Source organism: Callorhinchus milii, unplaced genomic scaffold, assembly GCF_018977255.1.
Source record: "Callorhinchus milii isolate IMCB2004 unplaced genomic scaffold, IMCB_Cmil_1.0 Scaffold1, whole genome shotgun sequence".
NCBI classification, from domain to species: Eukaryota; Metazoa; Chordata; class Chondrichthyes; order Chimaeriformes; family Callorhinchidae; genus Callorhinchus; species Callorhinchus milii.
The window spans coordinates 7312315-7333531 of record NW_024704742.1 but is presented as its reverse complement, the minus strand read 5'-3'; the positions used below and the strand labels follow the sequence as shown (position 1 = coordinate 7333531).

Genomic DNA, 21217 nt, shown 5'->3' with positions numbered 1-21217 from the left:
GTGGCCCAGCTGTTGCTGTGCCGACTGTACTGTTTGTGCTGTGGGAGAGGGCAGGATCTGTGTTCGGAAATTAAAAACCAATATGTAGCAGCAAATGTCCCAGAATCGAACAACTGTTTGCAAATAGGCCGGCCAGTGTCTTCAATATCCCCGATTAGGAACTGCAAGGCGCTGCCAAAGCCCAATTTTACACTGCAACGAGGCAACAACAAACTGCATTTCTATAGCGCTTTTCATGTCGGGAGGATGTCCCAAGGCGCTGGACCTTCAAGAGCTTGCACCTGAGACAGGGCCTGGAATTAAGAGGGGTTGAAGGCAGGGGCTGGAGGATGATCAAAGGCAGAGGAAGGTCTTGAGATGAGCCTTGAAGGAGTCAAGAGAGGGGGCAAGCTGAAGGGTCTGTGGGATGGAGTTCCAAAGGGTAGGGGTTAAGAGGCTGAAGCCCTGACCGTCGATGATGGGGCTGGCAGGGAGTGGGGGGGGGGGGGGGGGGGGGGAGGACATGGAGCGGGCCAGCACTTGCCTCTTGTCACTGGGAAGATGAGTTGTGCAGAGACACTGAGATTAAAACCTGCACCGCAACATTATAAATCACTCACCACAATCTCACTGCAACTCTGGCTCGGTTAGTTTAAAAATAACTCCAGAGAGTGGAAAAAAAAATACAAGCTCCCAGTTCTTCCCCATTAACCCAGCACAAGATAGAGACGCCTACTTTCTGCCTTCTTTCCCATTTCCAAGCCAGACACTTGTGATGGCTGATGCTCCAATTCTTCACTGTTCCTCCTCTATCTCGCCACACAGACAGACACACACAGACAGACAGAGAGAGGACCTTGGAGAAGGAAATGAAAGAAAAGCAGGCTATTCATATTTTTTCCTCATTCGTTACATTAGGTCATATTTTCCCTCTTGCCCGCTCCTCAGTCCTATCAATTAGCAATTAAAAGGCTTCTTCAGCAGCTGTGGAGCAGATGATGGTGGGGCCAGCTCGCTAGCCTCTTTTGATCCTGCCATCTCCCTCCCTCCCTCCCTCCTTCCTTCTTTGAATCTCTTTGCTGACAGAATCCCAGAAAAGAAAGTAACAAAGAACAAAAAGACTTCCTGCACACAAGCGGAGGGGAAGGGAGGGGAGATAAAAAAAAAACAAAATAGAAGAAAAAAAAATGGTGCACACAGCCTCTTCTCCCCCAAATAAAGAAACAATAACAGGCTCACTGTTTTTGGCACAAAAATTGTCTTCTGCGCTCAGTGCTACACACACACACATACACACACACATCAAGCTGCCAGGAGGAATAGTAGTTTATTATATCTTTATTTAAAAAAAACTACTTAAGCTGCATGTCATATGCTTGACAAATGTTGTGGACGTCTGCACGAGCCTCTAAGCCTTTTAACCCTTGGACTGATCTGTATCTTCTTCAAATGCAAAAGCTACCAGACCACCACCAACTCCCCCCACCCCCCCCACCACCCCGCCCGCCCCAATCCCCATCCACAGACAGACACACACACACACACAAACCCTGCTATTGTATGCAGGCAGCTGGAGGAGCTGAGCTCTCTCACTCTGGAAACATGCCAGACACTAAGAGAAAGAAATAAGGGATCTGCCGAAGAATACAAACCTCTGTTAAAAAACAGAGTGGATGACTTTCTAACTGCATTCAAACGAGCAGAATTGCAGTCGAGCAATCAAAAACAGTCTTTGCCACTGTATGCATCAGTTTTTGTTACACAGGTGCTCCCCAAAGGACAGCATCTAACTCATATACCTATGACTAAAGATTTTTTTTAAAAAAAGGAACATGGGGCAAGAATACTGTTGTGTGCTGAAATGTGAGTTGTTGCTCGTAAAATGCTCCAACTGGCATCAATGACCCTTCTGAAACATCATTTTGACTCCAATTATTCCCTCCACTAACGTGGTTGTCCCACACGTGATTAAACAGCCAGTTGCTGTCCAGGTTGAACCATTCAGTGAGATACTTTTGAGTTGCTGGTCGGTGCCTGTGAAACAATGCCCAACATCTGTCGAGCGTGTGAGATGAAGTTGGAACAGAATCAGATTCAACAACAGTCACAACTTGCCCTCGGCGCAGGGCAGCGTCTCAGAGCGCTTAACAGTGGCGGAGCCTGACTCCGAGGCGTGGGGAGGGTGGGAGGTGGCCCTAAGCACGGTCAAAGAAGAAAGTTTTTAGGCAGAACTTGAAAGAGGGGAGAGAGGGGGCAAAGCGGAGGGATTGAGGGAGCGTTCCAGAGTTTTCAGTCTCTTAAGATTCGAATCAATCTGAAACAACACAAACTCTTTCACATCACATGTAAGATATGCCTATTTGGATTTTAAATCATGCTAATCATTTCTGCTCACACCATAATTTGTATGTAAAATTGATTACTTCATACAAACACTGAAAACTCTCTGACATGGATCTCTCACCAAAAATCCTTCACATGCAGAAAATATGCTCATTAAATGCTCATAAACCACACTACAATATTGTACTACACCAAAGATGCAGTAATGATGCATCTTTGCAAGTCCAAGTACAGAAACAGCCCCTTAAAGACAGACATCTTCCATACAATGATGAAGAATTAAGGGTCGTAAAACAATACTAAGTCCCAGAATTCAGCTCCTGTTGCAAGGAGCACAAATAATGTTTTGTGTGTTACAAATCACTGTGCTCCAATTCGTAAGACAGTAGAATACAGTGTAACTGCACGCTGACTATTTGCGTGTCCATTTATCTTTAGAAGACTCTTGGATGCAGAATGTAAGTCGGAACTGTGATAGCAAATAAATTAAGTTGTATGAATGGACGTGTGAAGTTACAGGGATTCTGATTTAGCTATAAGAGTTAGAAACAGAGGGAGTATCCAATTCAGAGATAGAGAAAGCAAAAGTCGAGGAGATCAGTGCAGGCTGACACTCCAACGCAGTGCTGATAAAGTCTGTTTGGATCCTGTGGCACTATTTGGAAAAAGCAGAGTTTCTTCTGGCCAACACTCCAGGACTCCTCCAAATCAATTGGTCATTCAGCTCACAGCGGTTTAAGCGCTCTGAGACGCTATCCTGCGTGGAGGGTGCTATGTAAGTGCAAGTTGTTGTTGAGATCGGAAAAAGTCGGCAAGGTGGAGAAAAAGTCAATGGGGAAAAGAAAAAAATCAGTGCAAAAGAAAAAAAAAGAAAGTCAATTATTTTGTGTGATGCCCAATTATTTCTACTGATTCCTTAAACACAATGAACCCGGTCCCAATTAGTGCCGATAATTGGATCTCCAAAGTACTTCAAACCGAGAAGGAGAATCATCCAGCACAACTTGACGTGTCAGATTGGTTTCAATTCACACTCAAAAAAAAAGATCAAATAATTTTTATGTAATCAGCAGCCACCGAATGAAATTGACCTCAAAGAGTTGCAAGCACGGCAACCACTCTAAGAAATGAAATGTTAACACAGCATAATTCTATTCTTGATGAATCACCTCTTGTTAATTTCCTTAAATGAGTGAATTAAAAGTGCCATTGATCAGATGGGGCAACTAAATCAATCTGAGCAATAAACTCTGCGTCAGCCTTGAGGACATGAACTTGACCCCGAATCACATTCTTGAATTTACTTTTTTACGCAACCATTTCTGTTGAGCTGTGGAAATTTTTTTACAGTGACAGCCTGTTTATCTTTCTTCTCTCAAGAAGCCCTCTTAAAGCCCTCAATGTTGGGAGCCTCACAGGTTGCACTTGGTAGAGCAAGAACACCCTCCAACAACAACAACAACAACAAATTACATTTGTATAGAGCCTTTCAATTCCTGCCGTAGGCACAGAGTCGTGAATGTCTGGGCTTGCTCAGAGTGCAGGCTGACACTCCGCCGCGGTGCCGATAAAGCCTGTTCGGATGCCGTGGACTATTTAATAATAATAATAATAATCCTTGCATTTGATATAGCGCTTTTCACGTCGGGAGGACGTCCCAAAGCGCTTCACAGAATAGACTGTAAAGTGAATTGACTGTATATTTGTGGGCGAACGCGGCAGCCAATTGCGCACAGCAATGTCCCACAAACAGTCGTAGATTGAAAATGACCAATTTATTATTGTTTTTGGATTTTTGGAGGGATTATTATTAGGCTCTGTGTGGAGTAAGGAAACTTGCCCAAGGTTTCGCCCTGTCTGGAATTGAACTCAGGTCTCTCACTTGCAAAGCGAGTGCTCTAACCACTGAGCTACAGGACTCCACAAAGAGAAGAATTTCTTCTGGCCAACACTCCGAAACCCCTCCAAATTAATTGGTTCATTCATCTCACAGTGATTTGTTTTCGTAGGTAACGTGCATCCATTTTGCATGGTGCAAGGTCACACAGTCACTATAAACGGCAGCAATCGCTGTCGTTTGGGCCCACAAAACAGTCACTTCACTTTACAGTATAGTCTGCGAAGCGCTTTGAGACGCCTCGGAGGCGTGATAAGGCGCTGTATCAAATGGAAGGATTATTATATTACAAACTGCGAAGTTAATGGCAAAGATGATTTTGAAACGTTACAATAGGCAAGTGTAGGAATTTGAAACTACGGGAGTGTGTGTGTGCGCGCGAGAGAGAATAATTTTTGGTGTCTCCAAAAATTTGAAGTCTTTTGTTTCTGATCTAGTTACAATACCAGCTGATTAATGATCCTCCCCACCAACAAGCCCCCCACACCCCCCACCCCTTGCCCTGCTTAACAGAATAGATAGAATTTTAACATGCTACCAAGGCAGACTGGAATGCTCCCACATCCACCAGTCTCTCACACACACACACACACACACCACACATACATACACCACATACACACACTCCCATAGTTTCAAATTCCTATAAATGCCTATTGTAACGTTTCAAAATCGTGTTTGCGATTAACTTCACATTTCCTCCCTATTAATATTTTATGCACTGAGGCAGTCACATGGGGTTGTCAGCTCAGTACCTCTATAAATAAATGTTGCAGGTTCATCACGCTTTGGGAAAATAGAACAAAATGCTGCTAAAGGTCCACTTGTCAAGCATCTTTGGCAATAAAAGACTCCCGTCTCCGAACAGGAAAGGCACTATTATTACCTCACACACTCGCAGCAAATTAAAGGCATCATTGAAGTCATCTATTCACTGTTGTTCATCTTCTGCTCTCCTCTTAGTTGATGTCAAACAACTACTGACCAAACTTTTAAAAACATATATATATATATACACACACACACACAAATACCCTACAGGTCCTTTATATGGATTTCTAATGGAAATTGCAGGAATCTCATCATGTTTCTATGCAGCTTCCATAATTTCAAGATGTCAATCCTCAGATTAAACAGTTAAGAAGAAAGTAGCGTAAAAGGCCGGGATACACCATCATCACGACTGGAAAGCAAATCCCCTTCCCTCCCCCCCCCCGCCCCTTCTTAAAATAACAGTAGAAATGAATGGACTTCCTGTATCCCCTTCCCATCCCCAAAAGAAAAGAGGAGGAGAATGCTGCTCTAGTTATCACTGCTCAGAGCGGGCAACAATCCTTAATAAGATGTCAGAAAGCAACAGTACACCTCTGTCATCACACAACTGGGACCATTGTCTGGTGATGTACAAAGAGTCTGCTGACAGCACTTGATACGGAGGAAGCAGACTTCTTAAACGCAGCAGGTTGTCAACCAGAAACCAGGGTCTCTGTGGTACAGTTTGGCTCCTTATAATATTCCCGATTCTTGCTTGCCATTATTACGTGAAAGCTTTGCGTCTTTAGTTTTTTTTTAAAAAAAGAACAAAAATACAACTTCGCTTTTATTGAATCTGTCCCACTAAACAGCCTCCTGGGCTTCTGTAGAGAAATCCTCTTGGTATAAGCACCCTCCTGGTCATCGCGACTTTAGCCCATCGGTGCACACTGTTGAATTTACACCAGGCAAACATTCCTCCGCCTCCCCCCGCACAATCAAGGCGGCTTCTTTGACAATGGAAAACGGTGCAATCGAGGGTTGTGGGAAAATGTGCCTCTATTTAAGTCAGAGAAATCTGCTCTCCATTTCTTACCAAGTCAACGTCAGTATCTCCTGTGCAGCTGAAGCGCCGTATGTCTACATAATAATAATATTTGCAATCATTTGCATTTGATATTGCGCCTTAGCACGTCGTTGGGACGTCTCAAAGCGCGTCACAGGATACACGGCAAAGTGGAGTGACCGCGTATTTTGTGGGAGAAACGTGGCAGCCAATCGCATACAGCGGTGTCCCACAAACAGTCGGGACACCGGTGGGGAGGGGATGATTAACATGTTGGTTAACTGCATTCAACACCATCATTACACCAGCAAAATTCCTGATCCATTCATAATTGCAAAACACATTCTGCACATATCAACTTGTGCAGGTCTGAGTTATAACACGCTTTAGCTTCTCAAACTTGAGTTACACCAACTATTCAGCTGAGATAAAGCTCATAATGTAGTTCTATAGATTTGAAACCCCATTAAAATAGATTTGAATACTTACGCATTCATTGAAGAAAAGATTAATGGCAATGAGTGACCCCCCAAAAAGAATAAAACGAATAATAAGTGTGATTGTTCCGACAACATTGGTCACGATCCTTATGTTAACAAGAGCAATCTTTCCCCTTCTCCCAAACAATCTACAACAGTGTGAAGACTACAGCACATTGAGCATTAGTCTAGGAGACAATTTAAACTTGTTCAAACATTCTTTCACAGTAATTTAACTTCAGGGAATCAGTTCATTCAAAGCTGAATGCAAATAATTTCATCCTAAAAAAAAGTTTTTCACAAAAAGTTTTATCAAGACAAATTCAGCATCACCTTAGCGCATTTTGAAGTTAACTGTATCACTGGTGAGAATGAAAGGGTGTGGGGGAAGAAAGATAGCCAAGACTTAGTTTCAATCAATTAAAGTACCCAGTTTTAATTAATAAAACATCTGCAATTTCTCAAAGGACTAAAGACAAGATATATGGAATGAAAAGATAAATGGGGATATACAACAACCAACAGAGCTGTGGGCTGAGGTTTTTGAACAGTAATTTGCTTGCAATTTGTAAATTAACAATAAATATTGATGAGAATGTCACGGCTGTTGAAACAAAGTGCAGTTGATCAATGAGCCCAGGCTTGCTTCATGTCGTTGCAGACCTGCACCTGTTCAATCCTACTGCTATTACCCTTCCAGATGAAGTAATTTCTCCACATTAGCATGACATTTACTTACAAATGCAAAGATTGCACTGAATTAACTAGCATAAACTAGATACACAGATTAATCTGGTAATGCTGCGGAAGAGCTCCCTCCCCCAGTACAACTTATGGTGGCAAATGGCAGAGGGAATTGTCATTTGTGAGAGATGCAGTATTTAAGGGGAATACTATTGTGGGTATCTGATTACAAAACACAGTCACTGTACTTTACAGTATATCCTGTGAAGCACTTTGGGTCATCCTCCCTGCATGTGGTGCTATACCAAATGTAAGGATTAGTATAATCACTGTTTCTGAATGTGGAAAACTCTGTTATCGATGAGCAAAGGCTGTAGTTAATAGCGCTGTATAGGGTAAGAACTACAGCCCCATTGCTAACACAGGCAAGCAGCTACAGAGGCAAGAGCACCAAATTAATCGCGCAAATGAAATACCTCTTCATAGACCCAATCTGCATTAAAGTTGGTTCTTTATTTAGAAGGTTTATTCTGATACCGTACCTATAAATAATAATGTTTGCATTTGATATAGCGCCTTATCAACTTTGAGACGTCTCAAAGCGCTTCACAAGAATATACTGTAAAGTGAACTGACTGTATATTTTACGGGCGAAACGCAGCAGCCAATTACGCACAGCAGCGTCCCACAAACAGCCGCGGATTGAAGAGACCAATTTATTATTTTATTTGTTTGAAAGAATTATTAGCCCCGGAAAAGCGATTCGCCAATCGACTCACAACCGGGTTCCTACTTATTGCTGGTAAGCAGAGTCGCGCGGCGTAAGGAAACTTGCCCCACAGTTTCACCCTGCCGGGAATCGAACCCAGGTCTCTCTTGCGAGACGAGTGCTCTAACCACTGAGCTACAAGCCTCCGGAGTTAAGAGGAAAGGAACCTGGGACCGGGCTCCAACTCATATCAGGGTCCTCCACCACCACATATATGGAAGGAATTCAAGCAATAGAACAAAATATTTAATGCGGTTAACAAATTATATTCAGTGCTTCCTCTTTTGAGTGTTGATACCACATGACTGAGTTATAATGGTGTGATTCTCAATATACTGTCAGTGGGAGAAAGGTTCTTTTATTCTGCGAGTGTTGATGCCACATGACAGCAAATTATAATGGGTTGATTCAATTTACTGTCAGCGGGAGAAAAGTTTATGCAGTTCACCAGCAGAGACTCGCTGTCGGCAAGAACTACTAGCCAATTGCTGTATATGGGGTATATTGCTATCACTTTACGCTCTTCACTGTCACTCTCTATTTCTCAATGTGAAGGGGCAAGAGTGCAACTTAATCTCTGGTCTTGCAGTGAAGGTGAAATAGTGTGTGACCACATTGGGGGGGGGGGGGGGGAGGGTGAGGTGGAAGAGGGAGGGAAGAGGAAGAGGAACAACTCATCTGTTGACTCCCTCCCACTCCACATAGACAACAGCCACAACTTGCATTCATATAGCGCCCATCTCGCTGGGTAGTGCCCCAGAGCGCCTGACAGTGGCAGAACATGACTTTGAGTCAGGGCGAGGGGGAGGTGACCGTAGGCACGGTCGAATAAGAAGGTCTTCAGGCGTGACCTGAAAATGAGGAAGGAAGGGGCAAGGCATAGAGGAAGAGTTTTCCAAAGTTTCAGGACGCAGTGGCTGAAAGTGCGGCCACTGATGGCACAGAGGGCACATATCCAAACTATTGCAAGGCCTTTTGGATAGCAAGGATAAAACTGACATCATTACCCTTCAGCCGTAATATATGTGGAGGAAATCACTTCCTGCGCACAAGTATATTACGCGCCGGAAGTGCCATTGAAGTCACTTCCCAAAGGAAATGACATCAAGAGTGACCCGACGATCCCCAGAAGTGCTGACCAGTGGACGTGCCTCTCCTAACCTGCGCTGAGTTTGTGGACCCAAGCCACCACATTGAAGGCACCGTTCAAACAGGGCAGCTCGCGTCTTGAAGCGATGGAGCACAGTTCTTTCAAATTTCAAAAATGAAATGGTCTCTTACAGCAGAAAAACTATATTCTGACCAACATGTTGCCAATTAAAAATTCATATAGGGTAGCAGAGTGGCCACAGTAACAGAACAGAACAGAGAAGAGCAGGGCATTGCTGCTTGTGGACAGTTTGATCTCCGTCCTCAGTCGGCAGGTGAAAATCATCTACATCATCAGCTCTCGTCACTCCATCCAACTGAGAGGGAGGTTGAACCGACCGGCTTGTCATTACAATTATTTTTTTAAAGAACACCTTCCGGAAGACAAAAGGACACAGCTCTCTTTAGTGCTCCTTTAATCTTCAGAGTGACATTCTGCACAACAAGAATTGAACATCCAGCTCTGACCACTACCTTTTTTTCCAGGCACTTATCGAGTCATTGAACATTTTGACTTAAGCTGAGAAAATTCCCCCATAAGCAGACATGCTCAAGCAATGAGCATTCCAGTGATTGAGTCTGTCACTTAACGTGGCCTCACAAACAGAGGTTGTTGATCGCTTATGCAGCCCTCGTAAAAACCTCCATTGTGTACTTAAGCAAGCCTTGGTGTCGAGCCTTGAATGGCCAAAGAATAAATAGAATACATCACTGGGTGACAGTGCGTTACTGATGCTCTCTCACTCGTGACAAGAGCCTAAATTCTTAACTGACAAATCCGCAGTGCAAGAGTGCTGGCAAAGCACTGTCGGCCAGTAATATATTCCATTTAATCCACGGGTACTTGTGGAGTTGACAAATCATAAACTGAAAGGCAGTAACTCATTCGTACCCAACGTAAAGCTCAGCAGAAAAGCTGGTTCACACCCAATGCAAATCAGCAGTAAAACTCACTCAGACAAAATGCAAATGCTAAGGCAACGGAAAACTCTAACTGTCAACTTGATGCAAATGTTAATTGTAAAACTGATGCCCCAAATGTGCTTTGATTCCCTTTGCCAATCACATTCAGCTTCAGACAGAGTGAGCTAATTTGAATGTGATCCCACCAGGTTCACAGTGAAGCTCTTCAACCAAAAGTCAATTCACAAGCTACGAACCATTAAATTGTCTGCCCGACACAAACAACTGGCTTTTCCTCTTCAGCTGAAATCAAGGGTAGACATGCATCAGTGGATAGGCCGCATGGGACTGATGCAAATCTTCTCTTGTAGCCACTGGGATTTCCAATGGGAAGAACTGGGGTAATTTGCTGGTAATTTTCCCATTTTTCATAGCTGGACCATCTTCTGTAAATGAGCTTCAGAAATGTAAAAAGGATACAGTTCCCATTCAATGCAAAGTCAAAGTATAAAACAATGAACTCAACCTAGACCTGCTGCTAACGTGGACAGCAATGAACTGCTTTGTCCTTCAGATGAGACGTTAAACCGAGGTCCCGTCTGCTTGTTTAATTGGACGTTAAAGATCCTATAGCGCTAATCGCAAAGAGAAGGGAATATCTCCCGGTGTCCTGGCCAACAATCCCCCAAGTAAAATTGGTCACTCACTTCATGGGTGTTTGTGGAACATTGCTTTGCACAACTCTGCTGCCACGTTTTCCCACAAAACACATTCACTCCACTTTATAATATACTTCCTGTACCCATGGCAGCTACGCTTGCAGCCAGGAACCAATGTGGAATGTAGATTGATACACAGACAGACATTTCATCTTTATCTGTACTCATCTGGGAGGACTCCTGTGGGAGGACTCGGTGCTTTAAAAATGTAATTTGTTGTTGTCGCCATGACTTGGCTTCGTCTGTATTCTTTATTTGGTTCCCGCCATTTGGCTATGTGCGTGCTCTGTGACACAAGATGCCACAGCGACACGGTCAGCCAGCGTGGCCAACAGGCGTAACTGCAGTGTGCGTATGCGTACATACCTAGGTGCTCTATGACACACGACGCCACAGCCCCACTTTGTCTCGGCAGCCACCAGGTGTAACTGCAGCAAAAACCGCAAAACTTAAAAAGTAATTCATGAACGATAGGAGATACCCGAAAACAAATACGCCCATGTCACTCCCAGTTGCAAGCCCTTTCGGAACAAGCATAAATCATTCATCTACGTCAATTGGTCATTGAAATCCTTTTTGAAGAGACATTGTCGTTTTATTAGCATATAGAAGATAGATAAGGTATCCTGTGAAGTGCTTTGGGATGTCCAAACATGAAAATGCTATAACAAAAAGCTTATGGCAACCTTCAAACAGTGGGAAAAGAACGAGAAATGTTCGCTGCCACAATGAGTGAGATGCTATTAATATCACATTCAATTCCCCTGCACATATGGATCAATAGAAACCTGGGAATGATTGTAAAGCTGTAACCTAATCAACAAGTTCAAATGATTTCAACGCTGCCTGATCTTTTGGGTTCATTGGAAACCGCAGAATTCTATACAGCCTTGTAATCACTCCCTCATACTCGCCTGCGTTTGTAAAATTGTGTGTACAATGCGATTGCAAACAAAGGATTTCACTTGAACTCCACTCTTTAGTTGGTGACCATCAACATACTGCATATCCTTGCTGACATTCTCACAGAAATCATTAACTGTTTGTGTCACTTAACACTGCACATTGCTCCCATGATTATGAATATAGTACATTATGCCAAACGCACAATGTATTACACTCTAAGCCATCTATCTAATCAAGAGGAGTTGGGAATCACCCTAAGAACACCAGTGGCTGTCTATGTCTGACCAGCATTAATTAATTTGCCTTGCTCATTGATTCCTCGGGGCAGGGCAAATTAAACTGTAACCTTGTGCTTCCCATCACATCATCAAACCACCCATGCCTACCTGTCATAGTAAGCTCCGCTACAGCACAGAGATGTAACTTAAAAACAAAATTAGACTTTATTCCACAATCAGGCTGAGTGCACTTGGTGGCGATCCTCCAAATATTATGCTGCACGTTTTGTGCGAAACACCTGAAAATGTCTTCTTAAAACAGAATGCTTTAAGCGACACTAACAGCTGATTTGCAGCAGCTTTGAAATGGAACCTCCAGTCAACAAGTCCAAACACATCACCCTCTTGGGGAGAAGTAAATACGCTAGGTTCGAGAATCAGCAGTTTTCTGTAAAGATGAATGAAATAAATACCCGTGCGATATTCTGTGAGACGGACACAGGACATGCATCCTGCACAGAGGCTCGTCGACATTCAGTATCAGCCGAGCCTCTTTGGACAAAACATTTCAAACAGCAGGGCTGGCAGATATAACCCACGTACTCATCAGCGAAACACAGGAATCACAACTTCTAACAAGATCACAATCTACATTGAAAAGGGTTTGAAAACTGATTGTTTGCCAAACGCTTGGAACCTTGGACGTGTTAAACATGTTATTGCACTGTGAAAACTGCACAACTTGCTTCGATGCGATGTGCTCAAGATAATAGGCGCCTCTCTCTCTCTCTCTCTCTCTCTCACTGGGCATAAAAGCAGTGACTCTTCCTTACTGCCACTATTCTGGAAGGTGCAATTCCACTGGGACTGAGCACCATCTGGTACGTCAAGTGTCCTTCCTTCAAGTACGAACCGAGACAGAGCCTCAGCAGGACAGTATAGCACAGTCAAGCCAATCCCCACTTGCTGTCTTTCCAGCAGGTGTCACTGGGCAGTAATAAGGACTGGAAACCTGGCTAAGGGGAAACCTGGCTAAGGGGAAACCTGGCTAAGCAAGCTAACCCTAACCCTTCTTTTCTCTCCATAAACAGCGCAGCCAACTCTATTTCAGACACAGAAATTCAATTAGCCTCATAGAGTACTGGCTTTTTGATCAGCTTTTACAATCCTTTGTTGTTAAGAGTGTTCTTTCGAAGATAAGTATTTTAGAGAAGGGGAAAAAAAATCATGTTGCCCTTCAATAGGTTTCGTTAAATCCGAGGACCATAACCAAACGTGTAACGATCATTACTGCCTCGACAGGGAGTTTTCAGGCTGCAGAGGTTGCAGCTTCCTCCAAAATATACTACAGTATTGGCACGCTGCCATTTTGGCTGGCAAAAGAGACTGTTGTGCTATGCCTTGCTGCAAGCAGCTACTCTGCAAAGTTGGTTTCACAATTTAGGTTTAGAATGGCATTTTTAGTTTACAACTGATTTCAACGGGTGATGTACCGACACGATTGTACTCTAGAATATTTACTTCTGCAGTAAAAATTCCAGCAGCGCAGTTTGCCAGATGGCAATCCCTTTCTATTGAAACCATCCAATGGCCGAGGTTCAAAGCTCATCAAAGGTTTTTTTTTATTAAAAACGTTGCGTGGCGGAAGGCTTTATTTTTCTGTTACGTGTTACTTTCAGACAACACTTAAAGAGACTTTGTGTTGTCTGGGTCTGTGTGCAATTTCACCCACTGTTGTGGGTGCTTAGGAGTTAAGAAATCAAATTAACCACACAAGACTAAACACAACCCACATTAGGACAGCACGGGGATTCGGTTATGATTTTGCAGGTGTACAGTGATCGGGTTATCATGCTTAACACAAAGCTAACACATTAGCAGATCCTGAGTCAGAATTGCCCACTTCAGCAAATTGAGTCGAATTTCCCTCCTGTAGCTTTCGCTTTGTCCAGTGTGAGCTCCCTCACCGCTGCTGTGGAATGGGGCAATGAACACCTCAAGTTAAAATGGGAAAATCTAGGGAAAATATATAAATAATGCCCATTCAGATTCAGAAAAAAAGATTTTTTTTTTGGCCTGAATTCTGAACAGCGCTTTTGACAACAAAACAGCTTACTCCAGCTAACGTCTATTCTCCCGGTGTGCCAGCTGATCTTTTACACCTCGATTCAATTAGATACACGCAAAGTCCAAAAAAAAGGTCACTCAAGCCGAGGGTTTGAAGTTCGGTTGTACAGAAGGTTATAAACACAGGTGATACTGCCATTCAGAGGAAGGGCAACAATTCTCAGCTCAGTTAATAGTACAATCACGACAAACACTGCCCCGAATCTACATTTTAACCAAAAATAAAGAAATTTTATGATTGTAAACCTAGGCGAGAAAACTTAAGAAAAAAAATCGACAATGTTGGCTAGGATGAGATTTTCCAGGAACCTGTTGGTCGTTACTTGTAAAACGGTTTTAACGACACATGGTCGTGGTTTGAGTTTGTACCAGTCCTTGATGTAAACTCTAATGTATGCAGTCTTGCCCAATCAGTAGCACTTTCTCTTCTTAAGCCTATAATGTTTGGACTCTTTAGAGTTCAGAGACCAGGCTGACACTCTAATATAATGCTGAGGAAGCACCACATTGTCAAAGGTGCCATCCTTTTATGCAATACTTTAAACTGATATCCCGTTTGCCTGCTCAAGTGGATGTTAAAAGATTTCATGGCATTATTTCCAAAAAAAAGTTTCTCCCTGGTGTCCTGGGTCCAACAATCTACCGGAGAAAATTGGTTATTCACTTCAGTTTGTGGGACACTGCTGCATGCAACGTAACTGCTGCATTCGCCTACAAAATACACAGTCACTACATTTTACAATAAATTCTGTAAAGCGCATTCGGCCACCCTCTTGCCATGAAAGGAGCTACATCAAGTAAGGATTATAATTAGTAGTATTATTCCAGCACATACTTTTTCTAGTACAAGTATAAAAGACTAAATGAGAGTAATTAGACAATAACAACCAGTATATGAATGCCCACATCTGATTTTGTTTTACCCCAATAGCTTTCAACTGATTTAACGCTTGACACATGACTGGAAGGTGCTCAATTCAAGATCGACGGATGCAATGTCAATTTCTGGTCAGGCAGTAGTAGATCAATCTCTGGGTTGCATCATCCCAGTGTGGGCAGCAAGGAGAAATCCAATATCATACACAAACTTGCTGCATGCTTCAAATTAAGAGCTGCACAGTTCCGCATACAACTTAGCAAATCTAATTAGTGACTAGCTGGCTAACATGGACCAGCAAGAGCCCAGGTTGGATCGCTAGTCTGAACCAACTTAGCTTATTCCAGCAGTGGCAGAGAGCTTACAAGTAGCTTCAGCGTCCCTTCATTAAGACATTTTAGGGAAGGATCATCTTGGGTTCACTGATTCAATCACAACAACAACTTGTATTTACATAGCGCCCCTCACTCAGGGTAGCATCCCAGAGCGCTTGCTCAAGGTGCATTGTGTCAAAATTGGCAAGAACAGGTTGCTGCCAGAGTCCTGAGGTTCAATGCCCTGCCAACATTCGCTCTAAGGTTCACATGTCAGTATAATATCTAGGTGACCTTCTGCGAACTATAATTCCTTGAAAGCCTTCAGAAGAGGAGGTGAAAAGGGAGAGAGAGAGAGAGAGAGAGTAAAACGGCAGGGAAGCTGAACGTGCACTTCGGGCATTAAAAAGTTACTCAAGATCCTCACAACCTGAATACTAATAATAAACAAAAGGCAAAATATTGCAGATGGTGGGAAATCTGAAATCCAAACAGATTCTAAGGACCAGCAAGCACTCCCCTCCAACATCCCCCAGTTCTGACGAACGGTCATCGACCCGAAACGTTAACTCACTTTCCTCTCTCCATAGATGCTGCCTGACCTGCTGAGCGCTCTCAGCCACTACTGTTTTCATTTCTGATCGGTAATAATCCTTTACACAGTGGAAGCCGGTTAAGACGGACACATTTGGGCTGGACGTTTTGTCCGGCTTAAGTGGCAGCCGACGTTAACCCGAAGTTCCAGCGGATGAGCGGGGGCTGAGCCTCCTCCCTCCCTCCCTCCCTCCCTCCCTTCGCCCTCCCTCGTCCGTCCGTTCCCATTGGACGGGGACCAATTCACGGTGGCTCCAAGGTGATTGACAGCCTGGGAGCCGACTGTGAACGGTTGGGCATCCCAGTCAATCCCAAGCAGCCACAGCTGTCAATCAATCAATCAATCAATCTGATTTCTCCCATTCCCTCCCTTGTTTATTCCTCGTCCATCCGCCACCTCCCCCCCCCCCCCCCGCCCCCCTCACTGATTGACAGCCCAACTCCAGCTGCTTGTGAATGGCTGGAGTCCACTGTCAATCAATCACAATTTGACTCCTCCCATCTCCATCCTGGAGCCGCTCGAGACACAGAAGGCGCGAGCGAGTGCATTCAGCAGTGACCAGCGCGGCATTTTGTCCGGATTAACTGGATTGTTGGACGGAATAACTGGCATGTTTATTACACGTAAGAATCCGAATGAATTGGTGGGGGGGGGGGGGTCTGTAAAGCGACTTGCACTGTATTTCACACAGCACCTTTCACGTCAGAAGGACGTCTCAAAGCACTTCACGAGGTATACTGTGAAGTGACTGTGTGGTTTGCCGGACAAACCAATGAGAAATATACTTAGAAAGGTACTTGGATCCTGGGATGACTAATTGTTTCAATGATTTTCTGCCACCGTTACCATATACTGCGTCCATTAGCAAGCTGGCTAGAATTTCATCCTCTTAAAAAAGTATGCAACAGTTTATAGACAGACAGCAACTTTTCCCAGCTGTGTTTGAAGCGTGTCATACTAGTAAAAAGTCAATTCGAAGCCCAGCCTGAACCTTTGACATAGGACATGCCATCTGGTGTGTCACAAAGTAAGTGTTCCAGATTCAATGGTGTTGTTCAGAAGAGCATAGGTTTGGGTGAAGGACAAGGCAGTAATGTCCCTTACTTTGGGCAGCCAATTGTTAATAAGCTCTTCTTCCACAAAAGCAAAATAAAGCTCACAATTACCAGAACAGTAAACTAACCCCCAACCCTGGTACTGTACTAGTCTTCACAAATGTCTAAAGATAGCCAATTAAATTAACCAAACAGGGGATTGGAATAACCAGACTGTTTAAACCCATTTGGATTGAGTTGCCAATCGAACCACTCAGCCAATCCCAACAAATATTAGAAGGTGGGACATCCTTGCTGCAGTTCAGTGACAGTATAATAATAATCTTTGCATTTGATATAGTGCCTTATCAGGTCTCAAGACAACTCAAAGCGCTTTACAGAAGATTATGTAAAGTGAATTGACTTGTGCAGTTTGTGGGCGAAAGGCGGCAGCCAATTGTACACAGCAGCGTCCCACAAACAGTCGGGGATTGAGTGACCAAATTATGATTATTTTAAATTTATTTATTGTTTTGAAGGGATTATTACCCCAGGAAAAACAATCTGCCAATCGACTAATAACTGGGTTCAACTTACTGGTAGGTAAACAGAGGCGTGTGGAGTAAGGAAACTTGCCCAGTGTTTCGCCCTGCCCGGGAATCGAACCCAGGTCTTCTCACGAGTACTCCAACCACTGAGCTACAGGACTGCACGTATAATACTCTATGGCTTTTAGTTTGGTGTACAAGATACAAGTCAGCACAGAATGAATGATATTATATCATGTATTATATCATAGAACCCCGATGGAAATGGGACAGTATCGTAAATGCACAGGCACCAGGCTAACAACTTGGGTAATGACATAGAAATTTGGGTTCTTAACTAGACTTCTTGAAGAAGGAACATGAATCATGTAAATGGGGGCTCCTTGCAAATCACCAGAGGCTGGTTGACGATGATCTCCACTTCAACACACTATCTATCTCCTGCTGGAGTAGAGATCGCAACTATCTAGAGGGCACTCTCTCTCACAGATTTCTTAATAAGAAAGACTGCAAATTTAGACTCCTTCACATGTGCTCTTTTAAGAGAAAGATAGATCAACTTGTCAAGAAACCCAGACTTCTCTTTCAGATGCAACAGTTCACAGTCAATTTACAGCATGTTCTGTGAAGCGCTTTGAGACGTCTCAAAGACTTGCTGAGGTGCTATAGCAAACGCAAGGATTATTATTATTAATAATATTTCCCAGAAATTTTATTTTTTAAATCACAGATCTCCAATGTGAGCAATTGTTGTTATCTATATGATTTGTAATAAGCTTTGCATGCAAATCACCACAGCAACAGCTACAAGTCGGCGTCAAGCACACGCATATACTTAAGATTCTTATTTGTTTTGTTTAAAAAGATAGTTTTGCAAACATCTGGTGTTGGTTAGTGGTTAGGGATGGGGTTGGGTTAAAGGGTTGGGTATTGGGAATTTGAGATTGGGTGTTGGATTGTGGGGTTAGGGGTTAGAGTTGTGGGTGTTAGGGCTTTCGGATTGGGTTAGGGTGGGGAGTTGGATTGGGAGTTGGGTTGGGGAGTGAGTGCTGGGTTAGGATGGGAGTTGGGTTGAGTGGTGATTGGGTGGGAGTTGGGTTAGGGTGGGTACTGGGTTAGGGTGTCGGGTTGTGAACCATACCTCTTGAAGGCCTCTGCGGGGTTCCTCTCGCACTCCCCGGGTTGTAGGGCGCTGTGCAGGGCGGCCTCCCGGAGCCGCTCCTCGTAGCCCTGCAGCAGGTGGCTGGCCCGGAGCTGGGAGACCAGGCTGCGGATGAAGTTACCGACGCACAGCGTGTCCGAGTCGTGAGCCTGGCAGAAGTGATAGGCGAGCGCCTGGCGCTGGAGACCCCGCTGGACCAGCTGGGGGCAGGTGGGCCACAGCAACTCGCTGCACAGGGCGGTCTTCCCGCTGCCCGGACCCCCGATCATCAGGACACCCCCCAGACCCCCGGCCGGGCTCTTCCCACTGGGGTTGGGGTTGGAGTTAGAGGGCGCTTTACTGCTGCTGCTGTTCTTCTCCTGTAGGCAATGCTGGAGCTTGTGGAAGACCCACTCCCTGCAGAAAAACCTCTTCCCCTGCAACAAACTCTGAGACATGGTGTGTGTCTGTCTGTCTGTCTGTCTGTCTGTGTGTTTCCTTGTCCGCAAACGCCAGCCCACAGGACAGGACAGGGAGTCAGACAATTACTCGATGATGATAATAATAATTATGATAATAATAATAATGATAATAATACAAATCCCAGGATAAAAACAGCAACGCGAGAGTGAATCAAACGTGTGTTTCTCCTTCCTCCAGGAAAAGTCCCACCAGAGCAGAGCAGATTCCTGACTGCTCACTTCTATCTATCTATTCACTCACTCTCTCTCTCTCTCTCTCTCTTCCCTTACTTACTCTCACTCACTCTCTCTTTCCCGCAGGAGAACATCTGTAAGCTCCGACCCATTCGCTGGCTGGCTGACTCTTTCGCTCTTTTTCTCTCCTTCCTTTCTTTCTTCCTTCCTTCTTCTCCTCCTCCTCCACCACCACCAACAACTAAGTCACAGAGTAACACAAAAGACAGCGAAATCCGGATCAGTGTTTCGCACCTTCTTCTCTTTCTCCTCCATCTCGACACAAGATGAAATGTATCTCACCGAGTGAGGCTGGGATGCAATATCCATCCATTGTAGCTGTTTTCTGTGAGTGTGTGAGTGTGAGTGAGTGAGTGGGAGATATATATATATATATATATATATATTATATATATATATAGAAAAAGATACAAAAAATATCCCTCTTCCTTGTCTGGTGGTGTTTCAGTTCCCAACAAGATTTGTATCCACTCCTGTCTCTTTCTTTCTCTCTCTTCTTTCTTTCTCTCTCTTCTTTCTTTCTCTCTCTTCCTTCTTTCTCTCTCTTCCTTCTTTCTCTCTCTCTCTCTCTTCCTTCTTTCTCTCTCTCTCTTCCTTCTTTCTCTCTCTCTCTTTCGTTCTTTCTCTCTCTCTCTCTCTTTCGTTCTTTCTTTCGTTCGTCCTCTTCTTTCTTTCTTTCTTTCTTTCTTTTCTTTCTCTTCTCTCTCTCTCTCTCTTCTCTTATTCTCTTGATCCGGAGCTGAAGGCGACCCCCACAACCCTCGCCCTGAGCTCGTTCTTCGCGACCCGCATCCTCACCGCAGCTCCATCCGGATCCCGTCTCCCAGCGAACCCACCTCGACAGGACCTACCCCCGGGGCAGCCCAGGGCTCGGCACGGGCCCCGACCATCAGCACCAGCAGCAGCACCAGCAGCACCAGGAGCAGCACCAGCAGCAACACCAGGAGCACCAGCACCAGGAGCAACACCAGGAGCAGCACCAGCAGCAACACCAGGAGCACCAGCACCAGGAGCAGCACCAGCAGCAACACCAGGAGCAGCACCAGCACCAGGAGCAACACCAGCAGCAACACCAGGAGCAACACCAGCAGCAGCAGCAGCACTCGGCTTCTTAAACCTGAACACACACACACACACACACACAATAAAAAGCGGTGTCTTCGTGTGGTCGAGAGAGAGAGAGAGAGAGAGGGAGGGAGGGAGAGAGAGAGAGAGAGATAGGGAGGGAGGGAGGGAAAGGGGGAGGGAGAGAGAGAGAGAGGGAGGGAGGGAGGAGAGAGAGATAGGGAGGGAGGGAGGGAAAGGGGAGGGAGAGAGATAGAGAGGGAGAGGGAGGGAGGGAGGGAGTGAGAGAGAGGGAGAGGGATAGAGGGAGGGAGGGAGGGAAGGAGGGAGAGAGAGGTTTCAGACTGTTCGTCCTCTCCATCCACAAGCAGGTCAGCCACAGCCCGGACCAACCTCTGGGGCTTCACGTCCTTTACCCCCAAATCCTCCTCCTCCCCCCCCACCCCACTCCCCACACACACCCCACTCCCCACACACCCACCCCACACACACACCCCACACACCCCCCACACACACACCCCACTCCCCACTCACCCCCCACTCCCCCCACACACCCCCACACACACCCCCACACACACCCCCCCACTCCCCACACTCCCCCCACACCCCCCCCACACACACACCCCCACTCCCCCACACACACCCCCCCCACACACACACACACCCCACTCCCCCCACACACCCCCCACTGCCCCCACACACACCCCCACACACACACCCCCCACTCCCCCCCACACACCCCCCACTGCCCCACACACACCCCCACTCCCACACACACACAAACCCCCCACACACACCCCCCCCACACACACACAGGGATCCAGAATCAAATGCTCTTCCTTCCTTCCTTCCCCAGAACAGGGGGGGAATCCCCTCGTCCCGTTTGGAGGAGGGGGGGGAGCAGGAGTCTGACTGAGCCCCTGGGATCTGGGCTT

General features: G+C 45.1%; 1 protein-coding gene across 1 annotated transcript in view; it reads right to left on the bottom strand.

Annotated features, from left to right (window-relative positions):
• The window catches only part of LOC103182113 (ankyrin repeat domain-containing protein 50), an 83281-nt gene extending 63539 nt beyond the window's left edge, over window positions 1-19742 (bottom strand). Inside the window, exon 1 of the mRNA XM_007898970.2 lies at window positions 18502-19742. Coding sequence (XP_007897161.1) covers window positions 18502-18959 — 458 coding nt within the window. The 5' untranslated portion in view covers window positions 18960-19742. The remainder of the gene's footprint in view (window positions 1-18501) is intronic.
• Between the last annotated feature and the right edge of the window lie 1475 nt (window positions 19743-21217).